Source organism: Cherax quadricarinatus, chromosome 5 (genome assembly GCF_038502225.1).
Source record: "Cherax quadricarinatus isolate ZL_2023a chromosome 5, ASM3850222v1, whole genome shotgun sequence".
In the NCBI taxonomy this organism is placed as follows: domain Eukaryota; kingdom Metazoa; phylum Arthropoda; class Malacostraca; order Decapoda; family Parastacidae; genus Cherax; species Cherax quadricarinatus.
In genome coordinates, this window is record NC_091296.1 from 13649219 (window position 1) to 13667052 (window position 17834).

Sequence of the window (17834 nt, forward strand, 5' to 3'; positions counted from 1 at the left end):
CCCTAGGTGTATATACACCTCTCAGCTTGTATACCCCTCTTAGTTTCCGTACGTCTCATCGTATGTACACCTCTCGTGTGTTGTAAATGCAGTGTATATAATATGTAATACTGCTACGAACTGATTTTTTATGAGAGTGAATTTCATATCAAGGCGTGTAAAAAAGAATGAGAATATTATTTTCTAGATAAAATGAGTTTCAGCCAGTATCTGATGCCACCATCGTTATTTAATGTACTTATTAGACGGGGATGAAAATAAGGTAGGAAGATTTCTGGTCTTTAGAATAATGAATCTAATATAAAATGGGAATTTGCAAGAGTTGCTGTTGGAAGATTCAGAGGTGAGGTTGGTGGAGTTAGGACCCCCAACGGTGGTCTTGCTGACCAGGTCAGATGTGGTCATGACCATATCTGGTGTAGTCTTGAAGACCAGGTTTCCCCTAGTCTTAATGACCAGGTCTATGAGTATTTTGTATGTCAGAGATAAAGTATATTTCTTCCTCCTCTTTGGTAAGCACAGGTCAGTTTTTGTTGAATTTTTAAAGACTATGACAGGATCACCACGGCTTCAACTGCATTGTACTGGTCTTCAGTCATACCTCAATATCCAATACATGGATTAAATTCCTTACCACTCAATATCTGGTCGTTCTAGAGGTTATTTTACATTCAGAAAGTATATTTATATTTTTTCTTTCCATCAATTCCATTTTTGACACAAGAATGAGTCAATTTCAGTCGCTTTTGATCAAATGCTCATTATTATTACATTTATGGGTAAGGGGTAACCTTGTATGGGGTCCTACATCGTCTGGTGAATGGGAGGTAATATTATTTCATTTGAAGATAGGGAGGATAGCTTCAATTCCTTGGATCAGGAACCCTTCACCAACATGAAGGCACCTTACTCCTTGAAGATACAAAATGCTCCATCATTCTCGGGTCGTCTGTTGCGTGACAATTCCAGCCTCATCCTCCCACCCTTCTAAATGATTTCACCTGTTGATGTCCTTGGGTCTCAGATTATTTCTTTTATTAATGTTCATGGCACGCACTTCTCGGTAAACCTGGAACTTAAAATGAAAGGATCTAGCTGGCAAACAAGTCAGGCTTCAGCCCATCCGCTACAAGTTTATCTTTTTTTTTTTTTTTGAGAAAATAAATGTTTTAAAATATTATGATATACCCTGCTCTCCTAGACTTCAATCACCTTTTTTTTTTTTTTAGGTATTCCGAAGGAAATAGGTACCCCAAGTAGATACTTTTAAATAATTATTTTATCTTCCAAGTTTTTCGTTTGCAGCCAGAAAATGCCTCATCTGGCAGGCTTTGGATTTTCAAGGCTGGTGTACTTTGGCAGGGCAAAGGGTCATCCAACTATTGACATGTGTAGGTGTCATCTGCTCAGTGTTATACAGATTATTTCTGGTGTTGGTTTCCATGCGATAACTTCAGAAAGTCTCTTCTGATTGGTTTTAAAAGCTTAATTGCCGGTGTATCTAAATTAGAGAAAAGTTTGGCTAGATTTTGGGCTCTGTAGGTGCTAATTTTGCAATTTTAAAGAAATGCTTGATACTGAAACACTGGTTTTCATGCAAGAGTTTGTAAATGCCTCATTCAGTTGGTTTAAATCCTCTTTAGTAGTATAATCAAGGGGGAGCGCTAAACTTGTAGGGTTATGCAGTGCCTGTGATGGGGATGTGGAAGGGGTTCAGGCTTAATTCAGAGAACCGGAGAACAGATCCAATTCCCTAGATCAAGAGCCCCTCACCAACATCAAGGCACCTTCATTGAGGGGTTAAAATCCTCAGCAAATGATGCATCTTAGAATAAGGTTTGGATTTATTTTTTACCGTGTTTGTACTAATTTGTAAAATGTTACTTCCACCCAGTTATTATTATTATTATAATCAAAACCAAGCGCCAAACCTACTAGGGTCATATAGCACTGCAGGGTAGTAGGGTATTGCTAGATTGTACAGCAGTAAGGGTAGAGAAGATAACAGAGTTAGGGATAGAATGGGCTGTGAGGAGTGCTAAGGGGAGTATTATCAGAGTTTGTGTAATAAATCAGTTGCTATCAAAAAGTCAAAGAGGGAATCTGAGTGAGAAGTGGGGCTGTCAGGAAGGAGGGAACATAAAGTAAGAGTGTTAGAGCAGTGACGACATAAGAGATAAATCCTGTGTGCTCGTTGAAAGATAGGGCAGTCCGGTAGAGTATAACAAACCGAAAGTGGAACCCGACTCTTCTCACAGAGTGGAACAGGGTGCCTCTCTATGAGATATCATGGGTAAGATGGGTGTGCCCGATGCAGAGACGGGAGAGCATAGTCTCCCAACCTCAGCATCGATGATAAGAAGGCCAGAAACCTAAATTTTGTTTGATAGAGTGCAATTTGTTATTAGGCATATTGGACCAATGTTGTTGCCAACGGGTGCAATGATGGCTTGAGTACAGCAAAATAGTGTGAGAATGAACACCCCTATATGAAACTGAGAGGTCATGTGTTGCTGACTGCACTGCAGAATTTCCACCCCATTAGCTATACTTGTTAGTTCATAGGAGGTAAGCAGATTTCACTTTATCAAAAAATACAAAAGTACATTTTTTTCCTTTATGGATTGTAGAGAATTGGAAATATAACACAAAAATAAAATAAAACTGAATACTGAAAATTCCATTTTTAAGCTTCGCAATTTTGCGCCTATAAATCTTACATCATAATATTTTTTTTCCTTTATGGATTGTAGAGAATTGGAAATATAACACAAAAATAAAATAAAACTGAATACTGGAAATTCCATTTTTAAGCTTCGCAATTTTGCGCCTATAAATCTTACATCATAATCATGTCGGAGGATCTCACCTTCAAGGACCATAACATTGTATCAATCGCATCTGCTAGAAAAATGACAGGATGGATAATGAGAACCTTCAAAACTAGGGAGGCCAAGCCCATGATGACACTCTTCAGGTCACTTGTTCTATCTAGGCTGGAATATTGCTGCACACTAACAGCACCTTTCAAGGCAGGTGAAATTGCTGACCTAGAAAATGTACAGAGAACCTTCACGGCGCGCATAACGGAGATAAAACACCTCAATTACTGGGAGCGCTTGGGGTTCCTAAACCTGTATTCCCTGGAACGCAGGCGGGAGAGATACATGATTATACATTATACACCTGGAAAATCCTAGAGGGACTAGTACCGAACTTGCACACGAAAATCACTCACTACGAAAGCAAAAGACTTGGCAGACGATGCAACATCCCCCCAATGAAAAGCAGGGGTGTCACTAGCACGTTAAGAGACCATACAATAAGTGTCAGGGGCCCCGAGACTGTTCAACTGCCTCCCAGCATACATAAGGGGGATTACCAACAGACCCCTGGCAGTCTTCAAGCTGGCACTGGACAAGCACCTAAAGTCAGTTCCTGACCAGCCGGGCTGTGGCTCGTACGTTAGTTTGCGTGCAGCCAGCAGCAACAGCCTGGTTGATCAGGTTCTGATCCACCAGGAGGCCTGGTCACAGACCGGGCCGCGGGGGCGTTGACCCCCCGGAACTCTCTCCAGGTAAACTCCAGGTATTGTAGAGCTGGTCATATTTTCAGGTGCTGGATTTCCTTCCTCGAAAATTTTCCTAAATAACTGTCAAATCTGTGGAACCATTATTATTATTTGATTCAAGTTAGGAGAGAAGTCCAGTTTTAAGTGAAGAGAAGTGACGGACCCGTATGGGTTATGCAGTGTTTGGCAAAGGGCATACACTTAGATTTGATCCAAGGGAAGGACAATTCCAGTTCCTTGGATCAAGAGCTCCTCATAAGCATCAAGGAATCTCCCTTGAGGGTTGAACTATATCCAGGGAAAGGTTTATGATAATATTTGGATGGGCAAGTGCTCTTTTGTCGACTTTATGGAGATCATTTCCAATTTTAGTTTTTTAAGTGATAACTTGAGAAAGCCTCTTGTGTTTAGCGTCAAACCTCCAACACAAGTGTATCCTACTTAGAAGAAGATTTAGATTATTATTGGAGTATACAGATGCTAATTTGCAAATTTCATTTTTATATTGATGTATTTTTTCCTGTGAAATCTTAAAATATGCCTCTTCTGTATTGCTGGAATCTTCAGTTGCTGATGCATCTTATGAAGAGGATAGTACTTTTGGGATTTAGGCATCTCAGTGCAAATTTGCCAGTTTACTAACTTAGTTCATAAATGTGACAACAAAATGATATATGAATGCCAACAGATTGTATGTACAGAATTATAATATAAACCATACCACGGGTGGGATAGAACCCGCGGTCAGAGAGTCTCAAAACTCCAGACCGTCGCGTTAGCCACTGGACCAGCTAGCCACAATAAGATTCGTCCAACTAGGTATATTTCTACACCATAGGAAGGTTAGCATAGGCACCACTGTGACCACAAATGCAAATTTTTACAGACGAATCTCCAGCTAGCGTGGCCGTGACGAACTCTAGCTCAAGTCCCCTCAAAGCCGTTAACATGACTCACAAAATCGTAATGACACGATTGCAAACAAACCATACCACGGACGGGGATAGAACCCGCAATCCGAGAGTCTCAAAACTCCAGACCGTCACGTTAGCGACGGTATTGCGAGTAAAAATAAAAAAACTCGACTTGCAATTTTAAGAAATTTTGCCAGTATGTTTCACTTGCACAACAGAGTTTTTTGTGTCAATTGTGATACCCGGGGAAGCACAATTCATAGGCAGGAGAAGGAAGAGTCAGTAGCTATCAGACTGATAATTACCCAAATCCCTATTTGGCTCCTGCACCTTTGAAATGACATTAATTAATAAATCACTTAAGAATAAAAGGAACCTGCGCAAGAATTATCTCCACCCGTTACTTTTCAACACAGTTTTCTAGACTCTCACAATGGGGGTGATCGAACCAATTTTAACAATTGCTGATAAATATATTATCAACCAATATTATCAAAAATATTTAATAGTGATTCACAAGCAACTTTACTTGTGCCTAACCTAACATATTGTATTTACTGGTACTCCATGTGCATAATAAAAATATGAAACTAACCAACTTGTTAATTTGGATTTAGACCTTAATAAAAGCATTTATAATGCCATAAAAAATATTTGACATGGTTTATTAATCACTTGAAAGAAGTGAGTACCCTATTAGGCCTTTACATGTGTGTGTGTGTGTGTGTGTACTCACCTATTTGTACTCACCTATTTGTGGTTGCAGGGGTCGAGTCACAGCTCCTGGCCCCGCCTCTTCGCTGATTGCTACTAGGTCCTCTCTCTCCCTGCCCCATGAGCTCTATCATGCCTCGCCTTAAAACTATGTATGGTTCCCGCCTCCACTACGTCACTTTCTAGGCTATTCCACGGCCTGACTACTCTGAAGAAATACTTCCTAACATCACTTTGATTTATCTGAGTCTTCAACTTCCAATTGTGACCTCTTGTGTCTGTGTCCCTTCTCTGGAACATCCCGTCTTTGTCCACCTTGTCTATTCCGTGCACTATTTTATATGTCGTTATCATGTCTCCCCTGACCTTCCTGTCCTCCAATGTCGTCAGGCCGATTTCCCTCAACCTTTCTTCGTTGGACAATCCCCGTAGCTCTGGGACTAGCCTTGTTGCAAACCTTTGCACTTTCTCTAATTTCTTAACTTGCTTGTCTAGGTGTGGATTCCAAACTGGTGTTGCATACTCCAGTATGGGCCTGATGTAAATGGTATACAGAGTCTTAAACGAATCCTTACTGAGGTATCGGAATGCTATCCGTAGGTTTGCCAGGCGCCCGTATGCTGCAGCAGTTATCTGATTGATGTGCGCCTCAGGAGATATGCTCGGTGTTATACTCACCCCCAGATCTTTTTCCTTGAGTGAGGTTTGCAGTCTTTTTCCATCTAAACTATATTGTGTCTGCGGTCTTCTTTGCCCTTCCCCAATCTTCATGACTTTGCATTTGGCAGGGTTAAACTCAAGGAGCCAGTTGCTGGACCAGGCTTGTAGCCTGTCCAGGTCTCTTTGTAGTCCTGCCTGATCCTCATCCGATTTGATTCTTCTCATTAACTTTGCATCATCTGCAAACAAGGACACTTCTGAGTCTATCCCTTCCGTTATGTCGTTCACATATACCAAGAACAGCACAGGTCCTAGGACTGACCCCTGTGGAACCCCACTTGTCACAGGCGCCCACTCTGACACCTCGTCACGTACCATGACTCGTTGTTGCCTCCCTGTCAGATATTCTCTGATCCATTGCAGTGCCTTTCCTGTTATGTGTGCCTGATCCTCTAGCTTTTGCAGTAACCTCTTGTGAGGAACTGTGTCGAAGGCCTTCTTGCAGTCCAAAAATATGCAGTCGATCCACCCCTCTCTCTCTTGTCTTACTTCTGTAACCTTGTCATAAAACTCTAGTAGGTTTGTGACACAGGATTTTCCTTCCCTGAAACCGTGCTGGTTGTCAATTATACACTTGTTTCTTTCCAGGTGCTCCACCACTCTCCTCCTGATGATCTTCTCCATGACCATGTGTGTGTGTGTGTACTCACTCACCTAATTCACATAATTGTGGTTGCAGGGGTCAAGACTCAGCTTCTGGCCCCGCCTCTTCACTGATCGCTACTAGGTCCTCTCTCTCTCTGCTTCCTGAGCTTTGTCATACTTCGTTTTAAAGCTATGTATGGTTCCTGCCTCCACTACATCACTTGCTAGGCTATTCCACTTCCTGACGACTCTATGACTGAAAAAATACTTTCCTAACATCCCTCTGACTCGTCTGAGTCTTCAGCTTATAATTGTGACCCCTTGTTTCTGTGTCCCCTCTGGAACAACCTGTCTCTGTCCACCTTATCTATTCCATGCATTATTTTGTATGTTGTTATGATGTCTCCCCTGATCTCCAATGTCGTCAGTCCGATTTCCCTCAACCTTTCTTCGTAGGACATTTCCCTTAGCTCTGGAACTAGCCTTGTTGCAAACCTTTTGTACTTTCTCTAATTTCTTGACGTGCTTGGCCAGGTGTGGATTCCAAACTGGTGCTGCATACTCCAGTATGGGCCTGATGTACACAGTGTAGTGTCTTGAATGATTCCTTACTAAGGTATTGGAATGCTATTCTGCTGTGAGCAGGGTAATATTTAGTGAAGAGATTCAGGGAAACCAGTTATCTTTATATAGCCGGACTCGAGTTCTGGAAATGGGAAGTACAATGCCTGCACTTTAAAGGAGGGGTTTGGGATATTGGTAGTTTGGAGGGATATGTTGTGTATCTTTATACTTTGTGTAAGAATGGTATACAATACCGACAAGATGAAATTAAGACACATGTGCAACATCTGGGTATCTTTATTGTAGACGTTTCACCATCCAGTGGCTTTATCAATACAAATTCCAGGACATAACTTGAAGACAGTAGAACTATGTTCAGAAGAGGTTGCACATGTGTCTTAATTTCATCTTGTCGCTATTGTATACCATTCTTACACAACTTGTTAGACACTGCAACATCATGGAATCTTGATTCTAAGGACATATACGTAACCTTCACGACTGCGACAACTACTACTACAACTAACCCATCTCTTTGGGTAGGCCCTACTTCCACTGGGGAATCCCGCCTACCAGTGACAATGCCCTCATCTGCTAACCGTCCCATCTCCACCTGACGTTAGCATATAAGCGTCAGGCGCCTTGCTTCTGCTTCAGAATCTCCACGACTACAGTTCTCTTCGCACCTACTCCTACATTGAGGGACTGATTACCTCATCTTCTGAACATAGTTCTACTGTCTTCAAGTTATGTCCTGGAATTTGTATTGATAAAGCCACTGGATGGCGAAACGTCTACAATAAAGATACCCAGATGTTGCACGTGTCTTAATTTCATCTTTATACGTACATGTATATGCTTCTAAACTGTTGTATTCTGAGCACCTCTGCAAAAACAGTGATTATGTGTGAGTGAGGTGAAAGTGTTGAATGATGAAAGTATTTTCTTTTTGGGGATTTTCTTTCTTTTTGCGTCACCCTGCCTCGGTGGGAGACGGCGACTTGTTAAAAAAAAAATTTATTTTACTGTCATACATTTATATACAATGTCCAATACATTTTCTAATTTTATACTATCAATATTAGTCCTAGCTTTAAGCAATCCAAAATATTATGCATAACTATGGGAGTTTTCATGGCTCACAAAATCACAATGACACGATTGAGGGGATTTGAGCTAGAGTTCATCACAGCCATGCTGGCAAGAGATTAGTCTGTAAAAACTTGCATTTGTGGTCATAGTGGTGCCTATGCTAACCTTCCGATGATGTATAAGTATACCTATTTGGATGAATATTATTGTAGGCAGCTGGCCCAGTGGCTAACATGTTGGTCTGGAGTTTTACGATTCCCTAACTACGAGTTCAAGCCCCACCCATGGTATGGTTTATGGGAGCTGTCTTTACGATGTACGAAACTGTACTGTTAATCCATTATTTTAACTAATGTAATTTAGCTTCTTTGAAAACTAAATTATCTATTTTATCTATGTTTAAAGCTAAACTAGGCATTTACATACATACACTATACTACATATTATTTCAGTTTTGAAATATTTTCCACAGAATTAATCTTACAAAATTAATAGTAATTTTACGGTTACACAATGGTCATTATACACAAATATTTACATTATACACAAACTTGAATGGCATGATCTTGAGAACCAGCAGGATGACAGGGGTCATTTGTCAAAGGATCTTTCAGAATGAAGAGGTTAGTCATACACAAATCCATATAATGTAGTACTATAACATTCAAAATTGTCTACGTGGATCCTACAGCCAAAGATTGAGGAGAGAAGGGATAGAGTGAAACTTGAGAAGGACAATTCCATGCTTTCCCAGGGAGCTGATCACACTGAAGAGTTCTGTGATTTGAATGTTCACTCATACTTCATCGTGGGCACTCTACCATCCAAGTCTGTCACCAGCATTCAAGGTGGCAGGGTATCTTTTGATGTTGTCTGCCAACATCAAAAGGTACTCTGTTGTCTGCTTCCTTTTTTGGCATATTATTATTACTTATCTGAAACACAAAGTAACTGAGTTACTTTCCATTTCCAAGAATTGCTGAGGATTTGTGCAACCCTTTCTCTGCATCCCTTGATGAAATGTTAGGTAACCAGAGTTAAGTGAATATTGTGGACAGTTTCTCTATTGACATTTTTACTTTGGGAAATCTTAACCGGCCAGCCAAATACTTGTTCAACCATACTGTGTACTCTTACACACACAATAAAATTATTATTATAATAATCAAGGGGGAAGCGCTAAACCCGTAGGATTATACAGTGTCTGGGGGGGATGTGGAAGGCATTCAGGCTTAATTCAGGGAACTGGAGCACAGATCCAACTCCCTAAATCAAGAGCCCCTCACCAACATCAAGGAACCTTCCCTGAGGGGACACACAAGAAGAGCTTAACTCTTGTGTATCACTCAGCTCTGTCCAGTCTGCCAGAGTACAACCCCTACAATTGGACAAACACTTGTGTTTATCTGGAGGGGTTTCTTGTAAAGAAATGCCCTCAAAGGACTTTTTTTGCCAGAAATGATGAAATTTTGCCTGATGACCCGCTCAGTGGAGCATTTGGTCATTTAACCAAAGTCTTTGTCCAAAATAGATAAGTACTATGCCTTGTTAAATTTTGTTTTGTCATTCACTTTTGCTTCATTTTCAGGGAATAAAAAACAAAAGAATTCTTCACAGTATTTTATTTTGCTAAAACTGATATTACTACAATTTTCACTCTCTGCAGATGTATATTTACATACAAAATTATATCATCAGAAATCATTACTTTCACAAGTCACCTTGACACTTTAAACTAGTCTGAAGCCTTGCTTCAAGGACTTGGTTGGAAACCTTCCCTGTATTGCTAGTTATTCTTCAAATTTTAACATTCTGACCATACATAATCTTTCACAAATTCATCATTTTGGTAGTAAAAGCATTAGTAATTTTTCTAATAAAACTACTGTATTACAAAACTTTTATTGTAACAAGGGCCAACACCACTTTTTTGTACATACGAATGCAAAACTGGGCAATCATATTGTTACTGGCACTTGGATAATAATGCTAACATTCAGCAGAAGCTAAATATTACAACTTTATATAGTTTCAAAAAATATCTCATTAAGTACCTGAAATGGCAAAGATTGCAACAAAGAGTTAAAAATTTTGCTGTGCAATGCAACACTGTAAGGAATGTTGACAAAATTCTTGAACCCAAAGAAGAAAGAAATTTATAAAGTACTTTTAAAAGCAATATACGTACAGTGCTTAGTATTTCTTGGATTAAAAAGAAAACAACGGCTCTATCAATCGACAATAAAGAATTATACAGCAAGCGATCAAAAAGGTGCCTGATCAAAGACAATAGTGTCATCTGAAGAACCACTTTCACTGGATTCTTGAGTACTGCCTTGGGAGGGTTGCTGACCAACAAAAGTTGAAAATAAAACTTGTGGGAAAGGTGAAGTCTTCATGTCAAGTTCCAGATCATGCATAATCTCAATCAGACTTGAAGATGGCGCCTTCCCAGCTGAAAATACACATGGCAAATCAAAGTACAATATACAATTAGTGCTCTTACAAAGCTCCAGTATACAGTGTGATTTTATTTTGTAAGTAAATGAAATTGAAAAAAGTATATCAAAAAATAAATAGCACACAAAAAGACCTTCACAGCATGTGTTATTCAATTTTGTATGCATTTGTAAAAATTGTCACCACAGCCTGGAGTAACAGCCTGGTTGATCAGACCCTGATCCTCCGTGAGGCCTGGTCATGGACCAGGCCATGTGGGCATTGACCCATAGAACACCCTCCAGGTATATAGAGGAGCTTTATAAGAGCTGGTTGTATGCAATACTGTACTGCCAAATTGGAGCAGGTAGTGAATGTAAAGAAAAGGCAATTACTAAAGTGTATGGAGTTTGGAAATTTTCTCCCCCAGATGTGATTCACAGGAGTGGAATAACACCCAGGTACCTATTTACTGCTAGGTGAACAAGGGATGCAGGTGCAAGGAGACTTGCATTTTTTTGCATAGGAATTTTATCCATGATCTTTTAGTTGTTCTCTGAACACTGACCTATAAGTAACCTATCATATGGAGCTTAGATTAAAAATGATTGGGAGAAAATTCATATTTCTATCTGGGAAATAATCTAATGGATAAAGGTCAAGAAATCTGCCTTACATACAACAGATATGGCCAAACAAGTCTCTCTAAGGCAAAAATCTACAGAAGAGTGGGCTTACTACAGCAGCCTGCAAGTAATTAGGTAGTGTGTCTGTCTCCTGTTTCATGGACAGAAGATTGAATAGATAGTTCCAAATGACAAGTGGGCTTAGTGGTTCTCATAAGTACAGTAGACATCCATAAGTCAAGCAATCAAAGCTCATGTTTTCAATATGCTGAAATTTAAATTTAGTTTTTCATTTCCAATAAATTTGCCATTTCCATTACTGTGTGCCAGAGAGGATTTCATATCCATTAGTGGCATGCATTTTTGTTAAGGAGTACTGTGGTACTCTGAGGTCCTGTTTTTTGATTGGTTCAACTATTTTATTCCTTCATTTAGATGTACCTACATAGAAAGAATGTTTCAATAAAGGTTTTCACTCTTGATAATTCCCACAGCCATCCTCAACTCTTGGAATCTGGACCCAAATTTGAGGGTTGTGTTTTTTCCACCAAATATGACATTTTTCATACAACCACTGCATAGAGGAGTAATTAAGACATTTAAGTGCAACTACACATGAAAGGTGGTGCAAAAACTTCTCACAGTAATGGATGACCATGTAGACACTGGAGTGCCAGAGTTTTGGCTTAAATTTATAATCACAGATGCATTTTTTTTAACACAGCAGCCATCTCCCACTAAGGCAGATTGACCAAAAATGAGTAAACACATTCACAATTCTGACAGCCCTCTGAACTACAACATCCTCACGCTTCCTTTAGTGTAAATACTGCAATCTGAAGGAGTGCATTGGACAAAGTGCCCAATCAACAATAATGTAGGCTGGACAAAATTATGACCGAGTGTGGTTAATAATTTCACAGTTTTCCCTCAAAAGACAGCCAGGTCCATGAAACTGTGCATCTGGCAAGGAGACAGAAGATTAGATGAACAAACTGCAGAGGAAATGCTGGCAGAGCTCAATTCCCAGATAGGAGGAAAGAAGATAACAGAAGAGGATGAGGTAGAAGAACTTAGAGATAAACAGTTAACACTATGTGTGGCCAGTAGTAACAGCCTGGTTTATCAGGCCCTGATCCACTGAGAGGCCTGGTCATGGACTGGGCCATGGGGCATTGACCCCCAGAATACCTTCCAGGTAGACTATAACTGTTACATGAGCAATTCCATGCTATTGGTAAAATTGCACAGAAAAGGACCCTGACACATCTAGAAGCATTGATGTGAAGCACACTCTAGAGCAGATAATTATGCCTTATTGGAGCGCTGGCGGTAACAACATAGACCTATGTTTGGACAGTCAAGGGTTAATCTAAAATGTACGATACTGTATGTTGCAAGTTACGTGTTATTATTTCATTATGAAGTCATTCACCAAGAGCAATATAAATAAAGATTTAGTATAAACTTACAAAGATGCTTGGCTTGTACTTTATAAGGTAGGATGTCCAGTGGATGGTAATCAAGGGTTAACTCAAATGTTGTTGGATCCTGGGCTTCAACCTGCAAAATAAAAAAATTTAAAACAACATATGCACATATTCACCATAGATACAAGAACAAGTGGGCATGGCAGAAAATTGCACACCAAAATGAACCATAGAGGTATCTGAAATTATTTCTTCAGTAAAAGAATATGTAAGTGGAATAAGTTCAATAATGTAACATTTCAGTGTACTTTATGCACTGCTTCAAAAAATAGGTATGACCTGGCACAATTGTCAGTTGCTTAACAGTTAAGAGACAGGAGAAAGAACTCAAGCACATCTCACAAATTCACATGGGTAAACACAGGAAAATACACACAATACAAGAGCTACTGTAGGTCTCCTGTTTCTCATTTACTGCAAGAGTTAAGCTCTAAATGCTCATATAGTATATAGCTTTCAGTTTATTCTTTACTAAGGAATATTTTCCAAAGATTTATTTAATGCAAATAAACGTAAGCAGTCTTGCACATTCTAGATAGTAGGTTGGTAAACAGCAACCACCCAGGGAGGTACTAATGTCCTGTCAAGTGAGTGTACAATGGAAGCCTGTAATTGTTTTACATGATGGTAGGATTGCTGGTGTCTTTTTTCTGTCTCATAAACATGCAAGATTTCAGGTATGTCTTGCTACTTCTACTTACACTTAGGTTACACTACACATGCATGTACAAGCATATATATATATATACACACATACACCCCTCTGGGTTTTCTTCTATTTTCTTGCCATTTCTTGTTCTTGTTTATTTCCTCTTATCTTCATGGGGAAGTGGAACAGAATTCTTCCTCCGTAAGCCATGTGTGTTGTAAGAGGTGTTTAAAATGCTGGGAGCAAGGGGCTAGTAACCCCTTCTCCCGTATAAATTACTAAATTTAAAAAGAGAAACTTTCGTTTTTCTTTTTGGGCCACCCCGCCTCGGTGGGATATGGCCGATGTGTTGAAAGAAAGAAAGATACATCCCTCTGGGTTTTCCTCTATTTTCTTACCATTTCTTGTTCTTGTTTATTTCCTCTTATCTTCATGGAGAAGTGGAACAGAATTCTTCCTCCATAAGCCATGTGTGTCATAAGAGGCGACTAAAATGCTGGGAGTAGGGGGTTAGTAACTCCTCCTCCTGTATACATTACTAAAATTAAAAATAGAAACTTTTGTTTTCTTTTTGGGCCACCCTGCCTTGGTGGGATATGACTGGTTTGTTGAAAGAAGAAGTCTTGCACATTATTATAATATTCATGGGGAAGCACTAAATCCCATAGGTGTAATATAGCACCTGCAGAGTGGTGAAATTATCAAGTTTGAAAAAGGACTGGGAGAGTAACTATAATTCTTTGGATGAAGAGCCTTTTAACAGCTTCAAGGCACTCCCTGAAAAGGATTTTGCTGATGCTATCAAACTGTTGGATAGTCAACAGGTTTTAGCTTTCCATGTGATTCAATCAATTTTCTCTGGTGGCTTTTTCCAATGTTTTTACAAAAACTCTTGTCAGTGAGACACGCTAATAGCTTAACCCTTAAACTGTCCAAACGTAGATCTATGTTTGCTCGTGTAGCGCTCTGAACGTACATCTACGTTTTTTTTTTTTTACATGCTTTCTCATGGAGAAAATCAAGGTCGGAGTGCTACGAGTGCAAACATAGATCTACGTTTGGACAGTTTAAGGGTTAAAGGGCATTCCCCATGAAATTTTGGGAACATCGATTCACTGCAAGCCTTCTTTTTTCCCTAACATATATTTTAAATTTTTGTGCATTCTTTTAAAACCCATTAAAGTACCTTGTCTGCCTTGTATTGAAGAAAGTTTATCTTCCCCTTTCTCTCTCCTTACATTATATACAGTACAGAGGAACTTTGACTTACGAGTGTCCAAACATATGAGTTTTTCGAGATATGAGCCGTTGCTCGGTCAATTTTTTGCTCTGAGTTACGAGACAACATCCAAGTTATGAGCGAGCTTCCCCCACTTTCCCTTCAACCCACCAGCATCAAGGTTTCTTGATGCTGGTAAGAGGCTCTTGATCTAGGGAATTGGATCTGTGCTCCAGTTCCCTAAATTAATAATAATAATAATTATTATTATTATTCACTGTACCACTAGTTGGCACAGAGAAAGCCACAACATCAGCTGAGCTGTGCATGTGTTTACATTGCTGTGGAAGTATTTCTTGTGTTTTGCTTGCATTTTGTGCAGTTATTTTGCCAAATTTCTTTTTTCTAACCATGGGTCCTAAGAAAGCAAGTGCAAAGCACAGTGCTGAGAAGAATAAGAGGATGATGTCCATGGAATTAGAGCAGGAAATCATAGATAAACAAGCAAGGTGTGTGGGTTGTGGGTTGAGGGGAGAGCATCTATGCTCCAAGGTAAGTGTGTATGTTTATTTCTTTACATTCTCTATTATGTTTAATTATGTTTTTATACAATAGTTCTTATTTATAAATACGTACAATGTTTCAGCGTTTTCCTTATGAAACTAGTGATCTAGTGGTTAGCCTCACAAACACTGTTTTCTCTTATAATAAGAGCATGGGAAGATATGGTCAGAGCGGGAGCAGGAATGACCGCCACCACTAGTCACATAATGACATACTTTATTCATTCTAGAGTATATATATTGTTTCTATGTTATTTACGTATATTGTCTATTATGTCATAGTAGATGAATTTGTGTTCTGAGCACCTCTGCAAAAACAGTGATTATGTGTGAGTGAGGTGAAAGTGTTGTATGATGATGAAAGTATTTTTTGGGGGGGATTTTCTTTCTTTTTGGGTCATCCTGCCTCGGTGGGAGATGGCCGACTTGTTAAAAAAAAAAAAAAGATGAATTGTGATAGATAAATAAGCCATAGAGTTGATATTAGCATCATATTGAAGTATTTTGTCCTGCCTCCCAAGAGCAGGAATTCCGGTGGAACGGATTAATGGTATTTCAGTTAATTTAAATGAGGAAAAGTGATTTGACATACAGTGGTCCCTCAATTATTGTCCTTAATCCGTTCCTGGAAGTGGGACTATTATCTAAATAGATGATTTTCCAATAAATTTTTCCCATAAGAAATAATGTAAATACAATTATAATCCGTTCCTGACACCCAGAAGTATTAAAACAAAAATTTTTTTTTACATGAAATATAGATGTAGTACATAAACAATACAATGGGACATGATGAATGAAACATTAACAGCATAACACTTACCTTTATTGGCGATTCTTCTTAGTGTATGGAAGACTGGAGGAGAGAGATTGAATTACTGTTTGGAAGGGGAATCCCCTTCCATCAACACCTCAGGTACCAAGTGTTTTTCTGGGGTTACTTCTCTTCTCTGTTACTTAACCCTTTCAGGGTTTCGGCCGTACCAGTATGGCTTACGCGCCAGTGTCCATGACGTACTAGTACGCATAAATTCTAGCGCCTTCAAATCTAGTGAGAGAAAGCTGGTAGGCGTACATATGAAAGAATGGGTCTATGTGGTCAGTGTACGCAGTATAAAAAAAAAGCCTGCAGCACACAGTGCATAATGAGAAAAAAAAAACTTCGACCGTGTTTTTGGATTAAAACAGCGATTTTGCACTATATTTTCGTATGGTGTTTATTGTTGTATTCTAGTTTTCCTGGTCTCATTGTATAGAATGGAAGACATATTACAGAAATTGAGATGATTTTGACTGGTTTTACAATGAAAAGTACCTTGAAATTGAGCTCAAGGTAGCAGAAATGTTCGATTTTTACCAAAGTTCAAAAGTAAACAAATCATGCTAAGCATCCAATACACATCAACTGGTGAGTCTAATATTCTTTCACAAGTGTGCCGATATTATTTATACCATTTCTACACTAATGCAGTAGTCTGCATAACAGTAAATCTTATTTTTTTTTGTGAGAATAAAAATTCAAAGTGGAAAGCAAAAGAAATGTAAGAGGGGCCTGGGGACGTGACTAATAAACAGAGGAAATATTATTTTAGTGCCAAGAATGCCTGTCTTGTTTATTCTGGACCCTATTTGGAAATTGGCATCTTTTGAAATTTGTGTGAAATTGGCAAAATTGCTAAATTCTGACCACTGTATTGGATAGTTGAAATCAGTAAGTTGATGGTTTCTTGTACTCATTCGATAGAAAAAATGGAGTTCTAGCGAAATAGTTATGATTTTTGTCGACTAGTACATAGGAATTGACTGAAAATAGGGCTCAAAGTGGGCAAAATCGCCAATGCGTAAACATCGTCTTGATTGCTAACTTCGCAAAAGCATAATTCCGTAAGTTTTCCATCAAATTTCATACTTTTGGTGTCATTATGATTGGGAAAACATTCTCTATCTTTTCACAAGAAAAAATATTTTTTTTTTTTAAATTTGTTGGACCCTGAGAACAAGTCTCTGAGAGGGCCTGTGGACCCTGAAAGGGTTAATGCCACTAGGACCAGTTTGAGAATCACTGGAGTCCTGTCTCGCAAAAAAACTGTCCAGAGAGCTCTGTTTCTGGCGTCTCTTTAAAACTTCCCTAAAATGGGCCAAGACTCTGCCACTGTACAAGTTGCCGATATGGCTTGCAACATCCTTCTCAGGGTGATGTTTCTCCATAAATCTTTCCATCCTACCCCACATTTCAAAAATCTCCTTAATTTCTGAAGAAGGCACCTTCTTCCATCTCTCTTCCTCCTCCTCTGCAGCAAGATTCTGAGATGTGATCTGCTGCTCTTCCTGCTGAAGCTCTTGCATTTCCTCAGTGGTTAGCTCTTTGTTGTGGTCCTCCACCAACTCTTCCACATCCTCCAAACTCACATCCAACCCCATGGAACTCCCCAGTGCCACAATAGAGTTCACAACTGACATAGGCTCATCAGGGGCCGCCTCAAACCCTTCAAAATCCCTCCTGTCGACACAATCTGGCCACAAGTTTCTTCAAGCAGAGTTCAAAGTCCTGGTAGTCACTCCCTCCCAAGCCTTACCTATAAGGCTTATGCAATGGAGAATACTGAAGTGTTCTTTCCAAAAATCTCTTAGGGTCAAGTGAGTGTCTGAGGTCACATTAAAGCACCTTTCAAACATTGCTTTGGTGTA

At 39.3% G+C, this 17834-nt stretch overlaps 1 protein-coding gene across 5 annotated transcripts in view; it reads right to left on the reverse strand.

Moving 5' to 3' along the window:
- Positions 1-10359: 10359 nt before the first annotated feature.
- The window catches only part of LOC128684864 (uncharacterized), a 38489-nt gene continuing 31014 nt past the window's right edge, over positions 10360-17834 (reverse strand). For all 5 annotated transcript variants that reach the window (XM_053771176.2, XM_053771175.2, XM_053771177.2 and 2 more), the window contains 2 exons: positions 12698-12788; positions 10360-10615 (listed from right to left, as the gene is read on the reverse strand). In XM_053771176.2, the coding sequence (XP_053627151.1) occupies positions 10425-10615; positions 12698-12788 (282 nt within the window). In that variant the 3' untranslated portion in view covers positions 10360-10424. The remainder of the gene's footprint in view (positions 10616-12697; positions 12789-17834) is intronic.